This window comes from Haliotis rubra, unplaced genomic scaffold, assembly GCF_003918875.1.
Source record: "Haliotis rubra isolate DU_JTF1 unplaced genomic scaffold, ASM391887v1 Scf99, whole genome shotgun sequence".
Classification (NCBI taxonomy): Eukaryota; Metazoa; Mollusca; class Gastropoda; order Lepetellida; family Haliotidae; genus Haliotis; species Haliotis rubra.
In genome coordinates, this window is record NW_025767734.1 from 2,109,908 (window position 1) to 2,137,531 (window position 27,624).

Below are 27,624 nucleotides of genomic sequence, written 5' to 3' on the forward strand. Positions count from 1 at the left end.
ATTTCGACCGGCTTCTCAAGTTAGCTATTCGAGGGTTTCCCCAAGTTGAAAACCAGCTTCAATCGCCCGTTGCATCCATGACACCACCTCAGCGCGACACTGTCACTAGTGACTTACCCCACATTATCATATGGCCCTAGGACGCATTCGTTGCATATTTGGATTACGTGACTATAATAAAACTGCGGTCTTTTTGTTATTGCAGAACCCCTGATGAACCTTGATATTCTGTCCAGGCTCTGCTGATCGTGAGTGGCCAATGAAAACCTCACGTGCGTGTCAGGAATAGAATTGACATGGTGTGGCATCGCATAAAAAACTGGTATCGTCACTATTTAATATTTATTTTGATACAATATGATTGTTATCCTGTATCTTGCTATGTTGGAATTCATATTTATGAAAAAATACTATTCATCTTCACTTGCACCAATTCACTTTGGCCTGTGGAGGTCTGTGTGCATCTGTACAGGTCATTGTACTGTGTACAAGAAGACCACCCCTGGAAGGTCAATGAAATAGTCTTGGACGACGTGACGTGAAACTCTTGTCCACATTCCTGTGTTTTCTAATGAGATCATGAACGGAACCAGCCGATCTTTGTACTCCTCCACGTCGATCAAATAACATTGCCTCATCACGATGCAGACAATACCACCTGGAAATATACAGTAATAATAAATCAAATTAAATCAAATTAAATTATTTGGGTGCTGGTCATGAATGAAATGACAGAGGTTGTGCCACCGTTTCATATATACTCATAGAAGACATTGTGAGGAAGTAATCTGACATACTCCCAGGTCGTACAGTTCATCCTTTTCATGTCCATATGAACATGTTCATACCTTTTATTGAGACATTGTGGTCACGGAAATTGTCGATAACTGTTTGTTCCAGTTGGATACATAAGCACAGAATTTGGTAAATTGAAACTAGTTGTTTGGCTTACTGTTACTTTGGTTTACTGTTACCTGGTTTTGTTATACGAATGAGCTCTTTAATCCCGGCACAAGGTATATGTCCTTCTCCAAACCCACCGCAACTAACTGCGCAGTCGTAGGTGTCTGAATATGAAATACAGTTTTTTACTAGAACGCCGGCTGTACAATTCTGACTGCACAATTCAGAGTATTTTAACATTTTCCTTCCATTGTTGGTACGGGTCTCTCTCAGTTCATCTCAAATCTAAAATAGACAAAATTGTTAACACTGCAAGTAAAATCGCTGGAGTCAGATGTGAATGTTTATCGTCAATATATGAGCGGCAAATCGTGAATCAAGCTGTCAAAATCATATCTGACCGTACTCACTACTTAAATTCGGAATACAACCTCCTTCAGGCCGCCGCTACAAAGTTCCAATTGTGAAAACTAAGAGAGCCCGTACATCCTTTATTCCAAGTACCATATCTCTCTTAAACAAATGTGAAGATGCCTAAATCAAAGAATTTATGTTAATATGTTTGGTATCTCTCTAATGTGTCAGTAGCTCTGCTGATGTAACACAAATTCCTGAAAAGGCATTAAAGTATTATTCTATTCTATTCTATTCTATTCTATTCTATTCTATTCTATTCTATTCTATTCTATTCTATTCTATTCTGATCTATGTTTGTTTAGCAGCATTACAGCTATACGACTCGGTCTGGAACCAATCGAGTCTCGACCAGACAATCCAGTGATTGACATCATGAGATTCGATGACAGAGCATGTGTTTATGAATCACCATTCGTGGATGGTGAGCGTACCAGCCCCACCGGTGGCACCCGTCATAAACATGTGCAAAGGCTAGTTCACCTGAGACAAGCAACACATGAACTATTTACCAACGCTACAACTGAAGGAGACATTTAGATATACTGAACAACATTAGAAACGCACCACCCATATAATACGAAATATCCCCGTCAGACTGAAATGTCCCCATGATATCTGAGCATCGTCGGTGCATTTTAGTGTGGTGCGTTTCTAATGTTGTTCAGTATATATAACCAACTGCTCACCAGTTTCTATGTTCAAAGGGTCATCATTTAGCATGTTTTCATAGTATGTTTCATACAAGCCTTTCTTCTTTGCCATGGCAATCATACTGGCCGATGGTTCAAGGGCGTCAATGTGCTGAAATCCACGGGCCTTCAGCTGAAACGCAGTAATAGCCGACTTCTCTAAGGCTTTCATTAAGTGTATTATCTTCGAAAATGTGTTATGACTGAACTATAATAATTTTTGGTTTTGTATTGAGACTCGGTTATCCATGCTTCTTATCTGAACAAATCTCAGTATATCTATATTTAATGACTGTATACATGTCACATGTTTATATCACAAATTGAGGCCTAAAATAGATGAAAATGCTTAGAATGTGTGTGAAAGCAATGAACCTGGGACCGTATTATTTATTTATGGATTACGACTCTAGCAAGGTGAGTCTTAATGGTTAAATCAGAAAATGACAAAACTTAACTCTAAGTCTGTTGATAAATACATGTATGACTAAAGTTTTACCACAAAACTTAGTCTTGAAAAACCGAGAAAACGACATTTTTTAACGGATTTAAGGTCTTTAATGACTTAAGTTGTTTGATAAAAACGGCCCCTGGTCCCCAATTTATACTTACATTCTCAGCCACAAATCCCGTCCCTGCAGCAATGTCAATGACCTTCTTCTGGTACCTGTCCCGGGGGTAGTAGCGGGCCACAGCATCAGCAGCTATCCGGGGACCGTTGTACCGTCCTGGCCGGAGATCCTTCACGCCAACATGAAGTAAAATAAATGTGTAACAGTATGTAATATGGCCAGTTATAAACTGCTGAACGCCACACAGCAAGGGTATGGTCTGAACATTATTATCCCGGATAACCCAACCTGACTGTGAGGCGACAGAATTTTGATAGTCATAGGACTTATCCCACCGGGTACCCATTTCCACTGGATGAAGAGAGGCAGGCAAACACACTTTCCTGAGGTGAGACCACATGTGTCACCTGTCATTTGGTATAAGACAAAAGTCTTAGAAACACTCAGGAGCCAAACATAGTCACCAATCCAAGACTCTCGGTGACCATCTATGTGTGAAGCCCATTACGGGTGTGCGCCCCCCGTGACATTGCAGGAATATCGCTAAAAGCGGCGTAAAACCATCGTCACTCTTCAAATTCTACTTATTTGTGATATTGTCCTTGAACACACATTCCCACAGCAGCTAGAACGACTGGAAGATTCGACTTAAGATGACATTTGCAAGTCTAAAATCACAAGCTATAGGGCCGCAGAAACGAAGATAGAATAGTATTATCATCCTTTATCATTTATATTTACTTATCTGTCTATAAATTGTTCTTTAATACCGTATGCTTGTCGGAAGAGGAAACGACTGGGATTGGGTGGTCAGGCTCGCTGACTTGGTTATGCATGTCAGACTAAATATGTCTGAAGTAAAGTAGCGTGCCAAGATGATTAATTAGTGTATTGGAATATCGGTCCTTCATTGGACTGCTCATACCCATGCCGTAAACCGGTGATAATTACAGTTAAAATTGCTTGTTGGGACCGGAAAGTCGTGCTGGAATACGGAATAGACAAATGCCGGATTAGACAATGTTGTAATGATCATAATATCCTTGTAAAATAGCGGGACCAAACTTTTGTGCCGGTTTTGACAAGGCGCCGGATTAGACAGGTGCCAGTGTTGGCAGGTTTCACTGTAATTGCAAGTCTACAAAAGTACAGAAGATTTTGTCAATTTTCGTATTGTTATTACATTGTTTCTGTATATTCTAATAACTTCTAATAACTTCAGTGGGCGAAAATACGTAATCAATTGTGATATCATAACATGTATAAAACGTAAGAATATAGGTCCCCAGAGGTAAATGAATTACATGGATGACTTCGATCAGTGACCTCGTGACTTCATGATGTCAATCACGGCATTGTGTGATTCAAACTTAATTGTTCACAGATCATAGCCGAGTGCTTAGACAACAAAACAAACTTCTTGGTATTCCTATCTGACTCATCTACTTTATGTTTATGACTTCAAAATTATAGAAATGTCAAGTCAAGTCTTTTATTTCGTATGAAGGCCTCAGGCCCATATACAAACATACAGATAATTGTTATAATGATGAGTATAGCATAGATACATTATAAAACACGTTTATCAAGCCTCATGTCAGAATGCCGAGTTTTGATTGGTTCACGTGACTCCGATAACATACCATGTACACCCGTCACGATCCGCGAGCAGGGAGTACAAAAGTCATATTATCCCGCAACGCCTCGGTGACCACGCGAAGTGAGAAAAGCGTGCATCGCCAAGCCTTTAGTAACGTGCGCTGCATTGAGGTCAATCGATCAGCGTGGTGTAGTGGTTAGAGCGTCCGCCCGGAGAGCGGAAGGTTGCGGGTTCGATCCCCGACCGCGTCATACCAAAAGACGTTAAAATATGGTACTTGTTGGTCCCTGCCTGCGCTCGGCATTAATGGGTACAACAAGGACTGGTCGGCTCGAAGTCAGTATAATGTGTCTGAGTGGGGTATTCATGCTTCACTGCGGCATGGTATCTCAGTGGGCTAGCACTATAAAACCAGCTTAAGTCTGGACTAGTACAAGCAGCCCCACATACACATACACACGCATGCACGTCGTTATATGAGCGAAATATTCTCAAGCACGACGATAAACCCAATTTCACCTCACCTCAATCGATCAGCTGTTGTCAACATGGCAGCAAGGAAACGTTTTGCCACAACAACTGAGAATGAAATTGAAGCAAAACATTCGTCTAGATAAATGCGTTATCACATCGTGTCTCGGGAAATACGGGGATTTATCAGTCCCTCGTAAGGTTGTATTCCCCTCAACCTTACTCGGGACTGATGAAACCCCGTATTTCCCGAGACACGATGTGATAACTTATAATAATATAGCAAAAGAGGTATGATGAAAATATATTATCTATTAACCAGCCGATGCCTTAGCCCAAACCTCAAACATAAATATTTGCAAAGATTATTTAATAATTCAGTTGATGTAGAAGAGAAGAATTGTTGAAATTTATCGGTAAACGGATTATCGTAGTACATTTGTGTTAAATAACATTTTCTTAAGTTGATATAACATTCACATATAAGTATATTAAATTGGAATTAATCTTCTGTTCCTATATTACATATGGGGCAAATACGTTGATTACAATCCCAACCACCGACCCTCATTAACCTTTAGTTTTAAAATTAAAGAAATGAATACGATGAGCTACAATATTTGTCCATATCTCTCACCTCTTCATATTGATGACAGTACTGAGAGTAATATTCATTGACCTCGTACGTGGAGATCCCTCTTTGAAATGCAGAGGCATTCCGTTTGTATGCAAGAGCATCTTCATTCTTCCACTCTGGCTGCCGAGTCTGTTCCTGCTCGTTTCGTGACATGATGATAGTGATGGTGGCGGAATTTCTCACTCTGGTTATCTGTATTCATGGCGGTGAGACGACCTATAGCTTATTGTAGATGTGAAACACATTTCGATGCTCTTGTCCAATGAGAACCCTAATATTGTGCAGGATACGTGTTCCCTTCATTAATGTATCTCAGAAATTTGTATTTGGCATACTTTCCGTCATTTAAGCGAGATGAAAAACGTATTCAGAGCCAGTACCAATGTGAGGTGAGGTGAAATTGGGTTTAACGTCGTGCTTGAGAATATTTCGCTCATATGACGACGTTCATGCGTGTGTATGTGTATGTGCGGCTGCTTGTACTAGCCCAGACTTAAGCTGGTTTTATAGTGCTAGCTCACTGAGATACCATGCCACAGTGAAGCATGAATACCCCACTCAGACAAATTATACTGACTCCGAGCCGACCAGTCCTTGTTGTACCCAATAATGCCGAGCGCCAGGCAGGGACCAACAAGTACCATATTTTAACGTCTTTTGGTATGACGCCGGATCGAACCCGCGACCTTCCGCTCTCCGGGCGGACGCTCTAACCACTACACTACGGAGGCGGTCCGGTACCAATGTACAGTTATATAACTCGTGCTCTATATTGCCCGTATGAAATTCCGTAAACGACACTTTGAGTTTACAGTTAAATGTTTACATGTTTGTATTTAATATGAAATGCGTTGTCGGCAGGGTCTCAAGTGTATGTCTTAGAAGGAGTCATTTCCAATTTTATAATCGATGCCATAACGAAAGAGGGACACTTTTGTATCTTTCTGATTCTTTTATATGATGTGACAATATAATTCAGGACTTTTGGGCTCGTAGGCAGAATAATGTATCTGAGCGTATAATCATGTTAAAAGTTAAAAGTTAAAAGTAAATGGTATTTTAACTTAGCAGGTTAGTGATGTAACGTATAAGACGCACGCACGACGCACACACAGACTCGCGCGCGCACACACAAAGACAAAGACACAAGTATATACAGGTGAAATAATCTTGACACTCCTTTCACCTGACTAAAACAGTAAATTGTTAATAACTATTAAAATTGTTGAACTATATAATGATTATTTAAGGTGAATAACAGCTCGGTAAATACAAGAGTACATCAATACAATCGTTGTTACATTATATTCTAGGCCGAATCGGTATATATAAACGGAAACATTACGTTGGTTCAATTGGCTGATTTTGAACGAATTGCAGACAGTGTACTTGTATTAACTAATTTATTTAAATATATTGACACACAGTTTACCACATTATGTGTTCTCAGCACGCACATATGTATTTATGCATAATTGATATTATGACTCATTTTCATAAATCAAAACGTTATAACTTATTCATACTCGAATGCGAGTGAGTGATTTTAGTTATACGCCGCACTCCGCAATATGCTTTATGACGGCGGTCTGTAAAACATCCTTGTCGTAAGAGGATCAAGTTGTTAGGCTCGCTGACTTGGTTGACACATGTCATCGGTTCCCAGTTGCGCAGATCAATGCTCATGCTCTTCATAACTGGATTGTCTAGTCCAGACTCGCTTATTTACAGACCGCCGCCATATAGCGGGAATATTGCTGAATGTGGCGTAGAACTAAACTCACTCACCCATTCATTGTAAAAAATCGGGTCTGGATCAGACAATCCAGTGATCAACAGCATGAACGTCGATCTACGCAACTGGGAAACGATGACATGACATTGAGTCAACCAAGTCAGCGAGCCTGACAACCCGATCCCGTTAGTCACCTCTTACGACCAGCATGGGTTACTGAAGATTCTAATTCTAACCCGGATCTTCACGGGTCCTCGAATGCCTCTTACGCACCGAATGATCCTCAGCTATGTAACAGGAGTGGTATTTCTCATGCACGTTGAATTGCCTTTAAAGCTTAGACACCCTTGTCCGTCACTTAGTAGGAATCACGGGCTAAGAATAATTGTAGAAGGAACACACGGGAGCTAGTGCAAACACGTGTGACATCGGAAACTGTGAGTACAACTTAAATGGTTTTAATCTATTACCCAATTACATTAATTAATGCCAAGTGTTGACAATGGCTGTTATTTGTTATGTACTGGGGGCGGAGGGGTAGTCTAGGGGTTAAGCGTTCGCCCGTCACGCCGAGAACCCGATTTCGATTCCCCACATGGGTACAATGTATGAAACCCATTTCTGCAAGACTAGACCTCACTGTTCTGTACTATCCTGATACTTGATGGATGTCTGACTGACTGATGCTGAGTTTGATTTTACGCCACCTTTAGCAATATTCCAGCAAATATCACTGCGGGGACACCAGAAATGGGCTTTCACACATTGTACCCATGTGATTCGAACCAACGTCTTCGGCGTGACGAGCCAACGCTTTAACCACTAGGCTTCCCCACCGCCCCCTTGATGGACTTTTATTTTCTTACAAACCGTTTGTCACATATTGAATATTGCTTATATATCGCTAAACAACCAACTAACAGATTCTATGTAACGAGCTCGAGACGCTGGAGAAGACACTTATTAATGATAACAAGTGCCAAAAGTTGTTTCGTTCCCTCGTTTGAAACTAAGTAGATCCAAAGCGTTTGGTTAGTTTATGCCACATTTGAAAGACATAGATTTTCCTAAAATTGCCTCCCTTAAGCGTTCGCCCGTCACGCCGAATACCAGTTTCATTCCCGTCCTACATGGGTACAATGTAGGAAACCCATTTCCACAACCGAAGCTGGATGAAGATGGAGGATGAGGATCTGATGGACGATTGGCTTGCGCTGAGCACCTTCTCTCAAGATTCCTTCCGGATCATCTTGCAGCGAAGAAACTGGATCAAAGATTGATTGTGAAGATCTACCACGAGGAATGACGTCATATCGGCACCAATCAGACATTAGCAGCACTTTCTGCAAAATTTTGAACCTTTCTTGGCAGAGAGGTTCCGGAGACTGGTCGACAATGTTCACGTGCTGGCGAAAGTGCACATCAGATCATGGCCCTCCTTCCAAGCATGAGACTCAAACCTTCTCTCCGCGTGCTTCACACGCTATGACTCTGACTCCGCTGGACCTACAATTACATCTTGAGATCTACGCCCGACACCAATTCCCTTTCAATGCATTTTATCGCATGGCCAGTCGCAGAGGACTTCTAGAGGATTAACATTGTTTCAGGACAATGGAACAAACTCTGCTGGGGCAGAGAAGAGCTAAAAAGAACTCAAGGCTTGTCTGACAGTGATGCTTTGAAACGAACATTAGCATCGTGAACAAAAATGGAAGTTTAATCCTTCCATATGCACCTCACTTCCGGAAGACAATGGTCAAGGCTGCCAAAAAAGCAATCTTCGCCCAGTGATGTAACAGATGAAGAACTCATGACAGCGCGTTCATTGGAGCAGAAGCCCTGATGACTTCCCGCCCATTGACCTATCAGACAGCACATCCACAGGATGATGTACCTGACGCCGAACCACTTCACGGACAGGCAGGAGGCACCTTAATTCCTGAATCGGTGAATACAACGCGTTCGCGCATTTTCGCCACGTAGTCTTCGAAGTGGAATCTCGTCACGCCGAATACCGGATTTCGATTCCCCACATGGGTACAATGTATGAAACCCATTTCTGGTGTTCCCCGCCATGATATTGCTGGAATATTGCCACAAGCGGCTCAAAACTAGACTCACTGTTCTGTACTGATACTTGATGGATGTCTGACTGACTGACTGAGTTTGATTTTACGCCGCCTTTAGCAATATTCCAGCAACATCACGGCGGGGGACACCAGAAATGGGCTTCACACATTGTACCCATGTGGGGATTCGAACCCGGGTCTTCGGCGTGACGAACCAACGCTTTAACCACTAGGCTTCCCCACCGCCCCCTTGATGGACTTTATTTTCTACAAACCGTTTGTCACATATTGAATATTGCTTATATATCGCTAAACAACCAACTAACAGATTCTATGTAACGAGCTCGAGACGCTGGAGAAGACACTTTGATAACAAGTGCGTTTGTTCATAAGTAGATCCAAAGTGTTTGGTTAGTTTTTTATCACAAATATATCCATACGTTTTCATCATTTCGAAAGGTAACTCATTTTGGTCGTGTTTAACATTTTCACAAAACATTCCAGGGCAGTTTCTAAAGGTAATATGGCATTTTAAACTGTACAGCGTTACAACGTTTATAAACAGACATAGCTTGTGAATGTTTTTACATGTACACGACCTATTTCGTTTGACTGCTGGATCGGAACACCTATTTCATGCGAACGTAAAATCTCAGTTCTTGACTCTGTTAATGTGGTGAAGTCCACTTCGAAAAACCTTTCTTTAAATGCTGCCGAAACAAATGAGTAAAAGGTAACGCCACACTGAAAATAATTCAGGTTTCAATAACAAGAAACGTTTTCGTTTCGTTTCGTTTTGGAGTGTTTCGGCAATTGTTTCCTCCCTAGTCACCTTTTGATAACCTTTGTAATGTTTTGGTCAATCAGAAATATATACTCTCTTTCACTGGTGGAGATGAACTTTTCACAGGTTAAAAATGAACTTTTCCCAGATATAAATTTTGTATCTGTATGAAAATGTTACATTTACGGATAAAACGAAAACCAATACCTGAAATATATGGAGAACGATTTTGTTGAAGGTAAACACTCTATGTATTCAGTAATTTACATACACCAATAATTATCTACAAATTATGTTCCCGAGCATAATTCGATCTACATGGTCCAGTGCCTTGGTATACTGGACCAAATTCCTTGCGAACTGTTCTCAGTACAAGTAATCATTCCTTCATGCCTTGTGGGGTGTAAATATGTCTGACACTGATAAACAATTGATTTCATATGACCTAGGGCTATGCATCGATTACATCATGATTAATCAATAGTTGACCTAGATGCCACGTTGAAAGATCGATATATTCCACAGCTAGCAAATATACTCCGTGAGCTATGTGATATCAGATAATAGTAATAGCATAACATTTCACTCGATTATTACCAGAACACGATCCCTAAACAAATTCCATCACAATCGACTGAAAATGTATACTCATGCCAATAATGGTTGTCACCCCCTTCAAATTTTTTATTGAAAGAGGGATGTGGGTGGGGTGTGGGTGTGTGGTGTGTGTGTGGGGGGGTGGGGGTGGGGTGGGGGTGACAACCATTATTGGCATAAGTATATAATGACTATTCCGAATAAAACCAATGATAAAGGAAAGGTTCTAGAATATTATCGTAAAACAAATACAAGTTCAGAGGGATACTTGCCCATGAAGGTAGGTGAATATCGAGTTCTTTGCAAATATTGAGTTAAAAGCGTAATTTTGCTTGTTGGGACCATGAACTTATATCGAGATATCTGAAATATCGAGACATCCGTATCGAGTTAAAAGAGCTTGAATAATGATAAATAAGGATTTTGACGGGACCGAGATGTTATATCGTAACAAAAAAGATATCGAGTTATCAGAGTTCGACACAACGGTGCTCGACTGTACAACATGGATGCTCTCATTGCTTTAGTGCCGCAGTTGTGATGTTACCAATGATATGCATTGCTTCAACGGCTACTCCAATACTTAGTGCAAATAAATCAACACTATATCGTATATATTCTATTGTAAGTTAGATCAATACTGGTGCTATTCTTGCACTGCTCTAAGACATCCAATACAAAGTGTATGTTTAGCTAATTGTAATCAGAGAACGGACATATGTGTGTATCTCACCATCTGGGTATTGAGTATCTACAAAATCATGTTAACTCAATAACTAGAACGAAGTTCTTTGGTGGTCATATAGTAAATGGGCGATTTGGACCAGAAGTAGTGTCTACTAGCGCTCAGCGAAGTTCTCGTGTTTCAGAAATAGTTATCTCCCCTGCTGATGGCGGCACGAGGGAGATGATGTGAAATGTGATGGCAGCAAACCTATAACCCGCTGACACGATTCGAACAAGGAAGGGGCGCAACTCTAAATACTTAATGACAGAGCTTTTGCTTCATTTGCAGAAAGGTCTGAGAAAAAGGGAAAATACTGTTTCATGGACAAGTCCTATGCTTGTGTCTTCGTGTGGGCCTCTGGAATAGGTCACCATGCGTTTGCCTATGAGTAGGCGTTACTGGTCGGGGTGTGTAGGTCGGAAAAAACAACTCCAAAACAGATTGTTTGTCTGGTAGTAACAATGTGTAAAATGGCTTATTGCTAACTCCTATGGCAAGGGTGACTTCTTTTTCTTCAGTCCGCTCAATCCTTCTCCAGATTGCGGCGGGGTAGCCTTGTGGTTGAAAGCGTTCGTTCGTCACGTCGAAACCCCAGGTTCAATTCCCCAAGTGGGTACAATGTGTGAAGCCCAATTCTGGTGCCCCCCGCCGTGATATTGCTGGAATATTGCTAAAAACGGCAAAAAACTACACTCACTGACTCGCTCTAGACCAGATTCATTTTGTAACAGACCGAGGCAGTTGTGTTTATAACGCTTACTGACGTTCCTGATGCGCATAACATCTGTAGGCTACATTGTATATACTGTTGATGTATGGAGGTCAAGCGAGTCTGACCACCCGATCCCGTTAGTCGCTTCTTACGACAAGCATGTGTTACTGAAGACCAATTCTAACCCGGATGTGTTCCTCATAATAAAGAAGTTGACATCCATAAAATTCTCTTCCTTCTAACCCGGATCTTCTCGGGTTCGATGAAACTAAAATGCAAGGCAAAGGACATTACACACTTTGACATTGGAGTTGATCAAACAGTTACAACATTAACATAAAATGGCTCAAAACTGAAACACTCCCCCATAACACAAACTATTGCACCCACATTAAATACATCACGATCAAATAACTGTTTCCCGTCATTATTTTCTTTCACCCAGCAGTTTAGGAGCTGTATTGTTAAACGGCATATTTTCTCTCCTTTTGATACTGTCCAATATTGGTGCCCTCTCCCACGATGATTAATGTTCACAAACCCTCATAAAACACAAACATAACTATCGAGAAACTAGCAAAAACAGACGTGAAATATCAGACAAGGACAGTGATAACTTGAAATTAACTCTTTATACGATAGCACGTTTTATACGCAAGTAATTCCGATGTCATGTGTCATGTATGGGGAGATAGCCTGATTGAAGAATTACTGCGTTTAAGTCCCAAGGAGGTCTCCGTTGTCTGACAGTGTATGGAGTGGGCGTGGTGAGTCACTTCATGTCCAAGACTGCCTGTCAAGCACTGCTGAAGCGTCCTTGGTGTATTTGCTTTCGGAACGAGGGAAACTTATATGGTATAGTGAAGTATGTGATCGCTTCTATTTGTGAGAGGTTCGATAGTTTCCGGGGAGTGGGCGCGCCTTATCGAGCACAGTATATCGGGGTTATTTCAACATTATTATTCGCGAAATATCTGATTATCTGTTCATTATGTATAGTTTTTTGAAAAACCTCAAAGTCATATATTCGTCAATAGGAAAAGATAATGTGTGTCACGGGTGCAAGAATTAATATTACTTGTTTGAGTGGCATTTTTGGTGTGATGAACAATGAGGAGAGTTCTATGGATATACAACTTCTTTAATATAATATGAGCGACGGTGCAGCTACTAACACCGTTATCAAGCAAGTGGTGCAAATCACCATTTGCTTGATAACGATGTTAGTAGCTACACCGAAACGTCGCTCATATCATATTAAAGAAGTTGGATACACAACTAGCTACTATATCTATTGTGAAAATAGAGACGTGAAAGTAGCTACACCGAAACGTCCCTCATATTATATATTAAAGAAATTGTATATCCATAGAACTCTCCTCATTGTTCAGAATTAATATTGGTTAAATTCTGAAAGTATTTAGTTTGTTACATATCTGTTATATATTTGGGGCTTGTGGGGTAGTCTAGTGGTTAAAGCGTTCGCTCGTCACGACGAAGACCCGGGTTCGATTGCCCATATGGGTACCATATGTGAAGCCCATTTCTGGTGTCCACCGCCGTGATATTGCTGGAATATTGCTAAAAACTGAACTCACTGACTGTTCTGTATTTGATTTAGAAAACACGTGCGTAAGTAACGACTGTGCATAGGCTCTGACGCTTAGAAATTTGTCATTGGTCATCATTTTTGAGACATTGACCCATGTGGGAAATCAAACCGGCATTTTCATTGTGACACGCAAACTTTTATCCGCAGTGCTACAGCAGTATAAATGATTATATATATTTCTGCCTTTCGAGTTACGCGAAACGAGATACTTTCTCGGCCCATAATCTTTGTTTGTTTGTTTGATGTTTAACGCCGCGCTCAGTAATATTCCAGCTATATGGTGGCGGCTGTAAATAATCGAGTCCGGACCAGACTGTCCTGTGATCAACATCGATCTACGTAATTGGGAACCGATGGCATGTGTCAACCAAGTCAGCGAGCCTGACCACCCGAACCTGTTAGTTATCTCTACGACAAGCATTGGTTGCTGAAGACCAATTATAACCCGGAGCTGCACAGGTTCCAATCCCATAAAGCTTCAAATGGTTTGAGTGAGAACTTGAGGCTATCACGCCCCTCTGATGACCACGATGACGTCGCATATACGTCCATCACGTCTCTGTTTTCACAATAGACATACTTAACGCTGTATCATGAGGAGCCCAGCTCCTCACTGATTCACCGTGCGTCTTTACGTGTTTTGAAGCTAATTGATTGTGACTGGCGGAAGTGGACATATTAATAGAATACAGTTTGATTTCGGTCACAAGGGGCTGTGATCCAGAACTTCCTTTGTACTCTGTCACCAGTCCAGAAACAAGAACATGTTGCTTTGAAGGGTTGCTAAGACCATAAGCAATGCATATAGATGAAAGGGTTTTCACAATGCAATCTTTTTTTGGTAGCAAGTCTTGAAACAGCAGGAACCGTAACTCCGCCGCATCCTATCACCGACTTTGTTGTCGACATTTCGCTACACAGAACTACGGGCTCTCCATTAAGTGTTTTCCTCATTTACTCCCGATTAATATCTGCATCACACTTTACATGCTTTCGGACAGTGCATGCTTTGTGATCTACTCACAAATTCGAAAACAACCCCTTCCTAAGAAGCCTGCCTTTGCATATGATTACTGATATTTTAGATTGTGCTAAAATTTATTACTTATCGATTGGACAAAGGACCGGAAAATATTTCTTATCCAACGAGGTGGTTGCCATACGTCCGTACCTTTTAGACGATTCCAACTTAATAGGGCCCGTAAATAGGTCACGGCACTTCGCGAGACCTTAGTACTTCCGGTGACAAACAGCTTTTATACCTTTTCGAATGGCCTCATGGTTGTCAGTTGACAGTAAGGAACCGATAATCTTTGCCGGATTAGCCAACTATTACGACTGTCTACGGCTGTGACAGACAAGCATAGTTGTACACTTGGTTCGGTCTAGTAAAGTCATATTTGGCGGTCGCGCAATTTGGAACCAGAACTGGTCCTTGAATATACGCTTGTCACCGGAAATCTAGTACCGGAACTAAGCTGGACCTTGTCTCGCATATCGTAAGATGACGCGCGCAAAGGGAGCCAGACACCAGCTTAGTACCGGATGTAGCAGATGTAATACATGACACATGACACATGACACATGTTAGTTTATCCAGGATCGTTTTTTTATGTAATAATTGTATTGAAGTAACTGTAGTCAAATTGACCTGTGAAGATCCGGGTTAGAATTGATCTTCAGTAACCCATGCTTGTCGTAAGAGGCGACTAACGGGATCGGGTGGTCAGGCTCGCTGACTTGGTTGACACATGTCATCGGTTCCCAATTGCGCAGATCGATGCTCATGCTGTTGATCACTGGACTGTCTAAAACTTGATTGCGTAAAACTTAACTCACTGGTTTTGCCTGCTTAATCATCCAACTTTTGTTATGAGAAAAAGTAAAACAGTAGCGTAAATAGTAATCTATGACTGGTTAACTTTATTTGCAAATTAATTGCAAAATAAAGACTGGGAGAAATAAAAATGGTTGCAACCATGTGAAATCTATCGTGTTTGAAATGTAGGTTTGTGCCGAAAATTCATTATTATTTTTTGAGTGAATAAGTGAACTGGGTTTAATGCTACTGGGCACAGTATTCACTAACTTGGAATGTAGACGCTTCTCACTTACAAAAGCAAATATACTCCTGTAAGTAAATGTGTGCGGCTTTGGGAGAAACCCAGACCGTCCCGTGAAGATCCGGGTTAGAATTGGTAACCCATGCTTGTCGTAAAGGTGACAAACGGGATCGCATAGTCAGACTCGCTGACTTGGTTGAAACATGTCATCGTATCCCAATTGCGTAGATCGATACTCATGCTGTTGATCACTGGATCGTCTGGTCCAGACTCGATTATTTACAGACCGCCTTCACATAGCTGGAATATTGCTGAGTGCGGCTTCGAGGAAGAAATAGAACAAACGAACACCGAGCAGACGTCGACGAATGTAGGAAAACTATTGTTTCAAACAGCTCTAGACACTTGCTTCTATATACGCATGGACTAGAAGCCACTACTATGTCATATAATAGATGACTGGACAAGAACCGTGATCAATGAGAAGGTCGTATATCAGTCAGATTGTCCGCCGAAATGATCCCTTACTTGATCTGTTAATAATAACTTCCATACAGAAGGAATCAATATACAGCCCTATAGGAAGTATCATCTTCCACAAGCTATAAACATTTGCTGAGATGAAGGATGTTGGTGGGAGCATTCGACCAATGTTGGAAAACAACTTAATATTTTGATCGATCGGATATCATTTACCCACACTCATCTATATATAGGCCCTCGAGGGATTTTAAAACAGGAAATTGCTGAAAAACAAATTCATATTTGATCAATTGGATATCTTACACTAATCAATACTAGGCAAGCGATGGTTTTCAACTCATTGTCTTCAGGCTAAACCAAACCTAATTTCACAGGCTTAAATATATGACGCAAACACGTCCGTGAAGGTCATAGGTCACACACGGTTAAACGAATGCTGGTATTGTCTGAACACTTAATACAGGTGCACATTGTGTCAATAAGACTCTGAGAATATTCCCATTTGAATTCCGTGTTGGAATCGATGGACAGCAACTTATGCTTGTGGAAAGAGGTCAAGCTCGGAGACGTTGGTGGCAGCATGTCTGTGCACCCTGTTGGCATGGAACGTCGCCGTCTGTAGGAATCACCGGATAAATATATTGTTAATTATTTCAGGTCGAAGTCATTTACCTCGAGAGAGAAAAATGCACAATCCAAAACCGTGTTAATCTGACTGGGTTCCATAGACCCTACCAACCTGTATTGTAGGGGTGGTAATTCATCCATTTATGCAGCAGGGCAATGACACACAAACACAGTTTGACGCTGAAATATTTGACTCAGAATTAACCAACAGATGACAAATGTTGGCATCGGAAAACTTCACAAGTTTGAAAAAACATGTGTTTGTTGAAAGAATCTTTTTTTCTCTAAGTTAAAGTCTCTAGTGATGCGTCTGCTGTCGTTTCTAATAGTTTTTTTTGTCAAAATGGTGAACTTAATTGGACTTTGTCTTTTATCGTCTTTGTAAAATAGAAAAATAAATGTACTCAAATAGATTACCTGCTATAAGTAATTTATGCGTGTTTCCCCCAAAGACTCATGTACTTTGTTCTTATGTTTCAAGGCGTTAAACCTTGCTATTTAACGATAAAACCTGACTGACGCCTTTGGCAATTTCAATTCATCTGAGCCAGGCTGTTTTCTAAGCTTTATAGAAACATTTACTATCCTGATGGCATGTTTGAAAATAGTCAATACAATTGTACTTCACCGGCAAAGACAACCCGACATCACGGACAACTTGGTCAAACGGCCATCTTTTATTACACCACAACACACAAAAAATCCCGGCAATTACATTACTCCCGTCATCTTTTATCAGAGCAAGACCACCACTTGGTAATTGACACTTCTTAACAATGTTACAGCGTTGTAAAGGACAGCATCTTGTTTTGTGCCGCAGTTGTATTTTCCAAGCTGCATCTCGGTGAACGTTGGTTACGTCCTGTAGTTACATCTTATATAATGACTCGTGATTGGATGCGTATAATAAAGAGGGAATAATGTTTTGTTGCTTTTATTTCAGTGAGGGGGATCCCAGAGCATGCTTATCATAATAATCCCTTGTTCGCCATTCCACGTCTTTTCTCTGTCAAACACGAAGACAACACAAAGAAGTGATCCCTGTCTTGAATGACAACCACACATATAATTACGTTATATATTCCCGCACAACACAAATAAAAGCAATACTGTTCTAATGTTCACGCCGGCTACCAATATAGTGAGTGAGTGAGTTTAGTTTTACGCCGCTTTTAGCAACATTCCCGCAATATCACGGCGGGTCACGCCAGAAATGGAACCCATGTGGGGAATCGAACCCGGGTCTGACGAGTGAACGCTTTAACTACTAGGCTCCCCAACGGGTGGTGTGCCAGTTTCTCCGTCCTTGTCACACATTTCAAAGCTTATTAATAGAATTGTCATTTATATCTTGACATATAAGTTGACCTAATAATTCCATGCAACCGTGCATCTTGTAAGTGCCAAGCGTCAGATATCGGAGTAAAACGTTTACCACCAAATGTCACCTGCTTGAGAACATCGCTGGTCTCTTTCAGCATAAGTTCAAGGACACTTCAATAGCCATCTAACCCACTCAGCCATCGCTTCTTCCACAGCCTCTGGGATTTGAACCTACACTCTCAGAGTCAGACACCTGTTCACTAGCACATAAAGTCGGCGATCTAATCCACTCAGCCACCACGGCTTCTACAAAACTGGAAGTCGGATAACTTGTTTACTAGATTACGTAGTTTGTGTACCCCTCTGTTTCTGTTGTCCGACAAACTTCCAGTTTTATGAGGGATGAAATAGAAAGATCGTGTGATATTTCCCAGTTCTATAAAAAACAGCAAGCGTGGTATGATGCTGGGAGTCTAAGTGTCGTCGACAGATATAACTTCTCACAACAATTTCTCGTCCTAGACCGAAGACCCGGGTTCGATTCCCCACAATGGCACAATGTGTGAAGCCCGTTTCTGGTGTTCCCCGCCGTGATATTGCTGGAATATTGCTAAAAGCGGCGTAAAACTAAACTCAGTCAGTCAGTCTCGTTCTAGACCCTCTCTACGCTCAGGATCACCGATGCTACGAGGCTCACAACCGACAGCCGTCATGTTTAATACAGCGATGATTGATGTGACGCCAAATACTATTTCTAAAGACTACTTGCGTCGCTTGTTTTAAAACTGAACCTGACCCATTTTAACGATAATCAATTTGAATAGAATGATGGTGAGATGTTCGATACCATCTGTTTGGACCCAATCTTTCAAGCGAACAACTTACATTCACATAAAGATATTAACAATTTTTCACTTAGCAATGTACACTTTAAGCCGTGAAATGTTTATGGATGGACCAGGGAGACTTATATCTCGCCTCTTCTGCACAGAATGTGGGGTAGCCTAGTAGTTAAAACGTTTGCGCGTCACGCCGAAGAGCCGGGTTTGATTCCCCACATGGGTACAATGTGTAAAGCCCATTTCTGGTGTCCTCTACTGTGATATAGCTGGAATACTGCTAACAGCGGCGTAAAGCTAAAATCACTCACTCATCACCAAATGAATCAGCAATTGGTAGCCATGAAACGTCAATAATGAGAAAGTTTATAAGAATGAAACTTCCATGTCTAAATTTTATTTCGACTTTTACGAATGCCTATCACGCAATGTTATCGTGTTTGTAAAGGCATCGGTCAGAAATAGAGACAAAAATGAGATGGATATACGTGGTAGAGGAGAGGTTATCTTATGATCGATCATTCTATTTACCTTGAGGAAGACTCTGTCTGTGAACATCGGGAAAATGTAGCCGCCGTTGACATGATGGTAGGATTGACGTAGACGGTGGACCCAATCTGGTTAATATCGATTTGAAATAAAGAATGCGTAATTAATGCCTTCATATCACCGTGTGTCTAAACATATGGTTTACACAGTGCTATATGGCAGTGCAATTTAGTGTTGAATGAGTGAGTATGGTTTTACGCCGCTTTTAGCAATATTCCAGCAACATCACGGCGGTGGACACCAGAAAAGGGCTTCACACATTGTGCCCATGTGGGGAATCGAACCCGGGTCTTCGGCGTAACGTTTTAACCACTAGGCTACCCCACAGCCCTATGTTGTTGACCTTCATTGTATTGTGTTAAGACTCAGTAATATATATAGTTTTAATGATAATTTCTAAAACATGTAAGAACATATTGTCCCTCTAACAGACTACCGTCCATGTACTGTCCGCCTATCTAGACTTGCCTCTTTAAATGATAGAATTACTATACATCCATTGGCTTAGCATTCAGTACAGCCTTTGAGCAATGCTACGCATACACCTATGTAACATGTATATATCTGGAATATTGCTGAGTGCGGCGTTTAACAACAAACCAACCAACCAATCATACTGGGTTCTTTTGTGTACCGATGTCTACGTTAACTTATTGTTTCGTCCAGGAACTCGACTCGTTACAAATAATGAAGACTCAATGGATGTGTTTAGATCCGGCTCCTGTTTGTTTTTACCCATCCACACCCGATTAACATCCGGCATGACGTGGACAACAGAATGGAACCAATGGCAACGCTTCGTGAAGTCTAAGTTTGCTTACTTCCGGAAATGATCTATAAAACACATGTTTGGATGCATGTGTTCTCCCATCAAGCGTTTATACTTAGAGTACGGTGTATCGAGTCTTGTCGAGGTAATAAATAAGTGAAAGAGTGAGTATTGTTTCACATCTATTTAGGCAGCATTAAGCAAACTCCTACGAGAAACGAAAACAATTCACACATTGTACACATATGGGGAATAGAACCCGGACTTGCGGAGTGACGAGCGACCAGTTTCATCACCGGGCTACCCCTACGAAATTTAAATGATTGGAAACTAACGAAGTCAAATGAGATCAAGTCTGTTGAAACTAGCAACTGTTCACTGATTCGTTTAATGGAGATCTAGAACAGCAACATTAGAATGTCTGTATACATAATTACCTCATTGTCGGACAATGTCAACCCTCATAAAGAGGTTGCCCTGGCAACCGATGACACTGGCGGTGCACATCGAGGATGACGAAGCAGAAGCTAACTTCGGACCTCATGGTGACGTGAAGCCATTCCATGGTACCATTCTAGAAACATTTGAAGGACTATTTCCTTGGGCTTTGCAAATGGGTAACACTATCTTTTTGTCCTATGGTTGGCATCCGTAAATTAACTGTCCATAAACCATGAAACGCCCACATCGGAGAAAATTATCGATTATCTGCCAAATCAGATTCATTAGGTAGTAGTAAATGGCAAGGTAGAGGTGAAAAAGATATGAATGAATCAATGGGCTCAATAACGCTCTACCATTGGAATTATTCAGCCTTCACCCTGTTAGGAATATATAGTTTTTATAGAAATGTTCAGAAATGTGAGTTTGAAAGTAAAATCGGTAAGTATGTTCAAAATATAATGTTAATGTGCAATTATGTAATTATATCGTATCACTGATATCGGATTATCAACAGGTATATTCATATATGGGGAAAACGTGATATGCAAATGATGTTCATTTTCGGCACAGAATAGATATATCGTCATTGCCTGGTCATTACGCCGCATGTAACTTCTATATAATCCTGATATTAGTACTTGTGTCTAGAATTGATAGAGCGTTACTGTTCCTTGTTCAGTCATACCATATATGTTACATAAATCTTTTGGGATTTTTCAGATAAGTGGGCTTTGTTTTTAAATTTAAAAGTCGGATGTTCAGTTTTACATACATGGATGTAGAGCTCACTTTGTTGTTAGATGCCAATTTAATGCTTACCGTCGATTAATCTAAGGTAGAAAACAAAGAGAAAAACGATGTTGTCGATGACCTGAATTAACTATCCTCATTCAGGGCACACTGACGTGCTGTTCCATTAATGTGTATGCCCCATACATTTAACGCACGCTACCAATGAAACAAATGATAAAAGGGTTCAAGACATTAATGTGTCAGTTGACTTGACTTGGACAACTGTGAATCATGAAACAAGGGGCTACAGTAGCCCTGTAGGAGACTGTACTAGACAATAACAACAGACGTGAAGAGTAACGTCGGTCACCAAGGCTACGTTTGCTTACGAGCTGGCAGACTAGAATGGCGTAGTGACGTAATGAAAGAAATCTACTTCATCACCTAATAAAGTCCTGTCGGCGCATTTGAAGTTTTAGCGAAGCATCTTATAAATTTTCCTCCATTTCATTGGGATTATTTATATTACAATATGTGTCTAATCTGAATAATATACAGGGATATGCAGGAATCAACCGTTTTTGTCAATAAAATGTCATTAGGGCAGGTACTTCATGGAAGCGTTCAAAATATGGGGCACCGATCATCAGCATCAAAAAGGACATGAAATTCAATGATTGACAAAAGTGACGTCGGATAATGGAACTGTATTATCATTATATTACCAAAAGGACAGAACATTCATAAAATCTACATTTTGCAAGTATAACCCCTGACTATGTGTTTACAAACTCAGTAGATATCTTTCGAACGTAACGACGGAGACTAAGGTCGGATCCCTTAGAAGAATGTATTGTTAAAATATAATTTCCTTTATAAAATCACCCGAAAGCCATGGTTTATTCAATAGCTCAGGATATATACTTTGGTACACGTTAACATCAGATATATTTAAAACGTCATTGCAAAAGAATAATCAGGTTTGACTATCCTCAGAAAACGAATGTATACTAATTTGTCTTGGTACTACCATTATCCCTACATCCGCAATTCCAAACTCCACATTAATCCAACTTTTCAATCTGAATCTTTCAATCTGGTTTCATGGCTCAATTAGGAAAGGCTGCTTTCATGAATGATCGATAGTTATTGTTACTAGAATGGTCTACCGACACGGGACTATTAACTGTAATTCAATTACATGTACACTGATATTAAAGACAGCGTACAGAGCCGTCATAGAACAAAACAAAATACGAATTATGTTGTGTGTTTTTGATGATGACGAAATGGTACAATGCATCAGATCAGGTGATTGATCTACAAGTATCAAATCAACTAAACCAACACAAATACCAAACCAAAATGCATTCGTGTTGATCGGATGATAGCGTCTTCAGCTGAAGAAGAATCTAATGTAAAAACAGGCTCTTGCAAATATTTATTGTTATAGCGTCTTACTGAGTAAATCTTACTAAAGGGATTTATCACGAAAACCACAGCTTCGCATTGGTCCTGAATGAAGGAAGAATGTTTTTCTGTAATGGTAAAGGGCAGCAAGAGGCAGGTGATGCACTTGTGAACGCGCAAGTGTGTGTGCGTTAATAAATAAAACAGACACGCGCTTTTGACGAATGTGTCTATTCTTAATGTTGGTTTCAATGTTGTTAAAAACGTTTAAAATCTGATCTTTCTTTGGCTATGTAACTGACTTCTGTTAGAGGGTATACTCTTAAAAAGGTCCTCCTCCCATCACATTGTGATCGGGTTAGAAAGGATTATATATTTTGATAATTTAAAATATTGTTCCCAGAAGAACAAATGCATTAAATCCATGTCTAAATCATATATTACAAAATCACATGGATCAGAATCAGCTGTTTTTCTTTTATCGGAATAGCTGGAGCAAACTGACCGGACGCAACTCTGCCGAAGTCCTGAAGTTCTCCAATTCCGTGAAGGTGATAATGTATGTACATCGTCCAGCTGTTTCCACTTCCCTGCCAGCTACACATTATACACAGTTACTGTAGAGACCAGTGGTGAGCTTTTACGCCCACTAGCTGGACTTTGTTTACGGAACGACTCTTACGTTTAACAAGACAAACATAATCCCTCAAAGGACGCTGCTGCTCGCTCTGGTGTAAATTGTTAGTGTCGTTGTAAATGTCGACAGTCGTCTCGTGAGACGTTCCTCCTATCATCCTACTGCCAAGTTGAAAAGCGAACTAATGGAGCAGTACTTATCTACTAACTCTATGTAAATACTTCATACATATGTATTTCAAACAAACATTGTCATGCAAAGGGTTTTGTAAAGCCAAGACAACGGGAGTGACATTTAACATTGCTTTGGACGGAATCATAGTCATATCACAGGTTATCAGTTTAATGTGGATAAAAGTCTAAAGTCATGCAGGTCCGAGGCGTTTTCATATCTGGGGTAACCTATCAGCAGTGGACTGGTGATGCCAAACCTAGAATCTTAATCTGGGAACCCGGGATTCGAACCCACAGTCATAGGTTTCTGGCGTGACCAAGGGACATAACTCTGCACAGCCAATAGCGGCGCTTTACATAACTGGATGACAAACCGAGAATCATAATGTGAGAATTCGGGATTCGAACCCACAGACATAGGTTTCTGGCGTGGCCAAGGGACATAACTCTGCACAGCCAATAGCGGTGATTTACAAAACTGGTGATGACAACCCTAGAGTCATAATCTCGGAAACTAGGATTCGAACCCACAGACATAGGTTTCTGGCGTGGCCAACGGCCGTAACTCTGCACATTCAATTACGGCGCTTTCCAAAACTAGGCCATCGGGGCGCCATGGAAAAATACAGGACTTTGTTGTTGCTCCTGGTAAATTGTCGTTGAGTAATCGTGTACCTTTGTTGAGAAAATAACAGCATTAGTATGACCGTGATATCCATGGCAAGTATGATTCAGTTAGAAGCAAGTTAAATACAGAACATAAACACACACTAACAAAGGCATAAAGTAAATAAACGGATGGGTAAAAACTTGAAATTAATTAAACAACAAACGCCAAGAAAAACTATCACCTACTTCATTTTCTCTTATGAATCCAAGCTTACGTAAACAAGGGATGCTACAATAAGCACATATTTATTGACAAAGCGGAAAGGCACTCACGATTACAGTTTCTTATCTTTAAACGGAGACTCTGCACACGTGGGCGGACATACACAATACACGACCTGTCATTCAGTATTAAACAAAAAAATCAGAATGTGGAGAATAAACAAAAAGACGGAGAATGAAATAAACTGTTTTACTTTTTCAGTTTAATCCCTTTTTGTGACCTTGTCAGCCCAGACGTTAACCTATTTTAATTCAATGATCTATCTCAGACGCTGTTCTTGTATCGATTAGCTTCTTATTCACTTCAAGGACGCATCATCAGTCACCTCGAGGATGTTTTAAAGGTTTGAAGAAAAAAACATATCCCCAAACCATTCATTTTCGTGACACCTCGTGTTCGATAACTGAAGCAAATTGAATTGAATAATTACACAGCTTTGCGTATTATACTTTAAAGATTGCATCCCTCCTGATGGGGTCCACGGGAACACAAATGCTTACAGATTCCGCAATTCAATGGTTAGAGTTGCCCCCTCAGCTAACAGGATCCGCTGACAGTTCCAACCGGATTTCGCAACAAATATAACTCTTGGATTTTCGGCAGAATGTTTGTGCTCTTCAGTTTCAAGAAGTGGCCTTCGTCACTTGCCATGCCTTCCTAGATAAGATTGAGCTCTGTTCTATTGGCTGTAAACTGTGACACACCATCTCAACATCCCTTTTTCATTGCCTTTCTGTTGTGTTTCTCACTCCGGATGTCGACCAAGCAATAGGGCTGTATATTGACCAAAAACTTGTATTGCAATATCTGGCGATTTATTGGGAACTTAAGTGTTTGACAGTGTGTGGCACTACTTGCGTATGCTAATCACATTTTCTACATTAAAAAAAAAAGTCCCTAAACATATATGTTATGGTTCTGATAACAGCAGTCTCAAAATTAGGTTGCATAGTCATGGACTCTATTTTCTTTTTTTATACAATGTATAGTATTACACTCAATACAGTATGCTGTTTTGTCATTGAATAACGAATGAAAACATCTGTTGTCAATGAAAGTATGTGTAGATTATAATTTAAACCATAAAGTTAATCACAAAAACTTCATATATATTCTTTACCCAATATACCGGTTCTCAGAAAAATATTGCAATACGTATCGTTTGAAAAGCGTATTACGATATACCGATATACCGGTAATACCGTGCAGCACTACAAAGGAACCTCTCATGTTATTACACATAATCCTGTTATCATACATAATAAATGGATGCCGTAGTTCGCACTGAAAAGACTTGCTACGTAGCGAACATGGACACAATTTGACAACTGAAGAGAGTTCAGCCTTAATGAGATATTATGTGATCAGCCTCTTAATCCCTGAGGCCCGTAACAACATTTTGGGTGGGGGCACAGTGAGGTTAAACCGTGATGTTGAACTGCACAGAGAAGGTGTAAACAGACTAAAGCGAGTACCTGTGAAGATCCGGGATTGATATTCAGTAACCCATGCTTGTAAAGGCAACCAACGGGGATCGGGTGGTCAGGCTCGCTGACTTGGTTGATGCATGTCATCGGATCCCAATTGCGTAGAACAATGCTCATGATGTTGATCACTAGATTGTCTGGTCCTGACTAGATTATTTACAGACCACCGACATATAAATGGAATATTGCTGAGATCGGCGTAAAACTAAACTCACTCACTCGCTTAAGCGCGTAATAATTTGGTATTGTGGACATTAGATAGAAGGAAAACGTTCTTTTAACAAACATGACCTGCAAAAAAATCCAAGGTCAACCTGACCTGGAAGAATGTCATTTGTTTGACGTCATTCTTGAGCCGTGTTTGCGCTGGAGATTATTGCAAACATGCCTTGTGTATCCATACAGCTGTTGTGTGGCGTTATGGTTGTTCATAAAGGAATCCATATCCGTATCATGTCAGTGATGGGTTTCAACCAGACACCTGTGATCGCTTTTATCACATACTAATAATAGCTTCTTGGATATTACTCATTGTTTAAACACGTGTGAGTGAGTGGGTTGAGTTAGTGAGAGTGAGTTTGGTTTTACGCCGTTTTTTAGCAATATTCCAGCCATAGCTCGGCATGGGACACCAGTAATGGGCTTCACACATTGTACCATGTTGGGAATCGAACTCGGGTTTTCGGTGTGACGAGCGAACGCTTTAACCACTAGGCTACCCCACCGTCCCTTGTCGTACAACACCCTGATATAATGAGTGAGGGGTTTGGGTTTAACGCCGCTTTGAATCGTATTCAAATCAATATGATATATGCGTGCCGGGAATAGAACAGATGTTCATGGGTTCCGGGCGTGCCCAAGGGACGCAACTCCCTACAGTGAAGTACCGAGTCTTATTCAACCTGTAATCAACCATGTACCCCAATCAGCTGTTGCCTCAGCTGCACAGTGTCTGGCTACGAACACTTACCTTTTCATGTGAATCGTGTGAGGTAACGGTACCGACAGCAGGGAAGGACATTCCTACACATTTGGCAAACACCTGATGTCAACACTGATTTTTCATTATATAATTTTCACCGCTATTTTGTTTTCTACGTACAATGGAATCTGTTACTGCGGATTCTCTGAACTGTTTACTCTTGCATTGCAATTGACGCTTTGCATATTTGCGAAACTGGCTCTTTGGTCTCCGCTTAATTTTGTACTCATTTAGAGCAGTACATTTGTGAAAAACAAAACATGTCAAATTTAATGTTCTATGTAGCGATATTAGTCTTCGAAGTGACAGGATTTTCATACCGTAAGGGCCAAGGTTTTTGAAAATCTTAATTCTGCAGTTTCAGGTGTAGGGGTTAATGGCCATGCAAGTATTCCAACTGGCAAATTCAACCAAAGCAATTTCTTAGCCTTCATGTAGAACCAAGCTAAGCAGAAAGTGCGATCCTATTTTCATTCATATGCTCCAAAGAATTGTCAGAACTTCAGGAAATATGTTCTATATCTGACATGAAACCTTTGATCTGGTCCCTTACATATATTCCCGAGTTATCGACTAATTTATTACCTCTTGTGGCCTACATATGTGATGTTCTACATCATACATAGATGACAGCAACCTGATATGTGATATCACCTTACATCTGTGAGGATCATGAAGTTCCTCAT

General features: G+C 40.6%; 1 protein-coding gene across 1 annotated transcript; it reads right to left on the bottom strand.

The window, feature by feature from the left end:
- Window positions 1-473: 473 nt before the first annotated feature.
- Window positions 474-27,624, bottom strand: LOC124265688 (methyltransferase-like protein 27). Its single transcript, XM_046700487.1, has 9 exons — window positions 27,598-27,624; window positions 26,927-26,979; window positions 23,273-23,364; window positions 21,415-21,439; window positions 17,192-17,195; window positions 2,622-2,750; window positions 2,007-2,142; window positions 975-1,067; window positions 474-658 (listed from the first exon to the last, which is right to left on the bottom strand). Exons 1-9 carry the CDS (start codon window positions 27,622-27,624, stop codon window positions 474-476), a joined length of 744 nt encoding a protein of 247 aa, XP_046556443.1.

What these genes read in the sequence shown, in the direction of transcription:
- LOC124265688 (XM_046700487.1), bottom strand. Translation starts at nt 27,624, where the DNA reads ATGAGGAACTTCATGATCCTCACAGAT. An exon ending in CACACGATTCACATGAAAAG is followed by an intron (nt 23,365 to 26,926) that starts GTAAGTGTTCGT and finishes TATAATGTGTAG; the next exon opens with CTGGCAGGGAAGTGGAAACA. An exon ending in CCCTTTGAACATAGAAACTG is followed by an intron (nt 1,068 to 2,006) that starts GTGAGCAGTTGG and finishes TTTCATATTCAG; the next exon opens with ACACCTACGACTGCGCAGTT.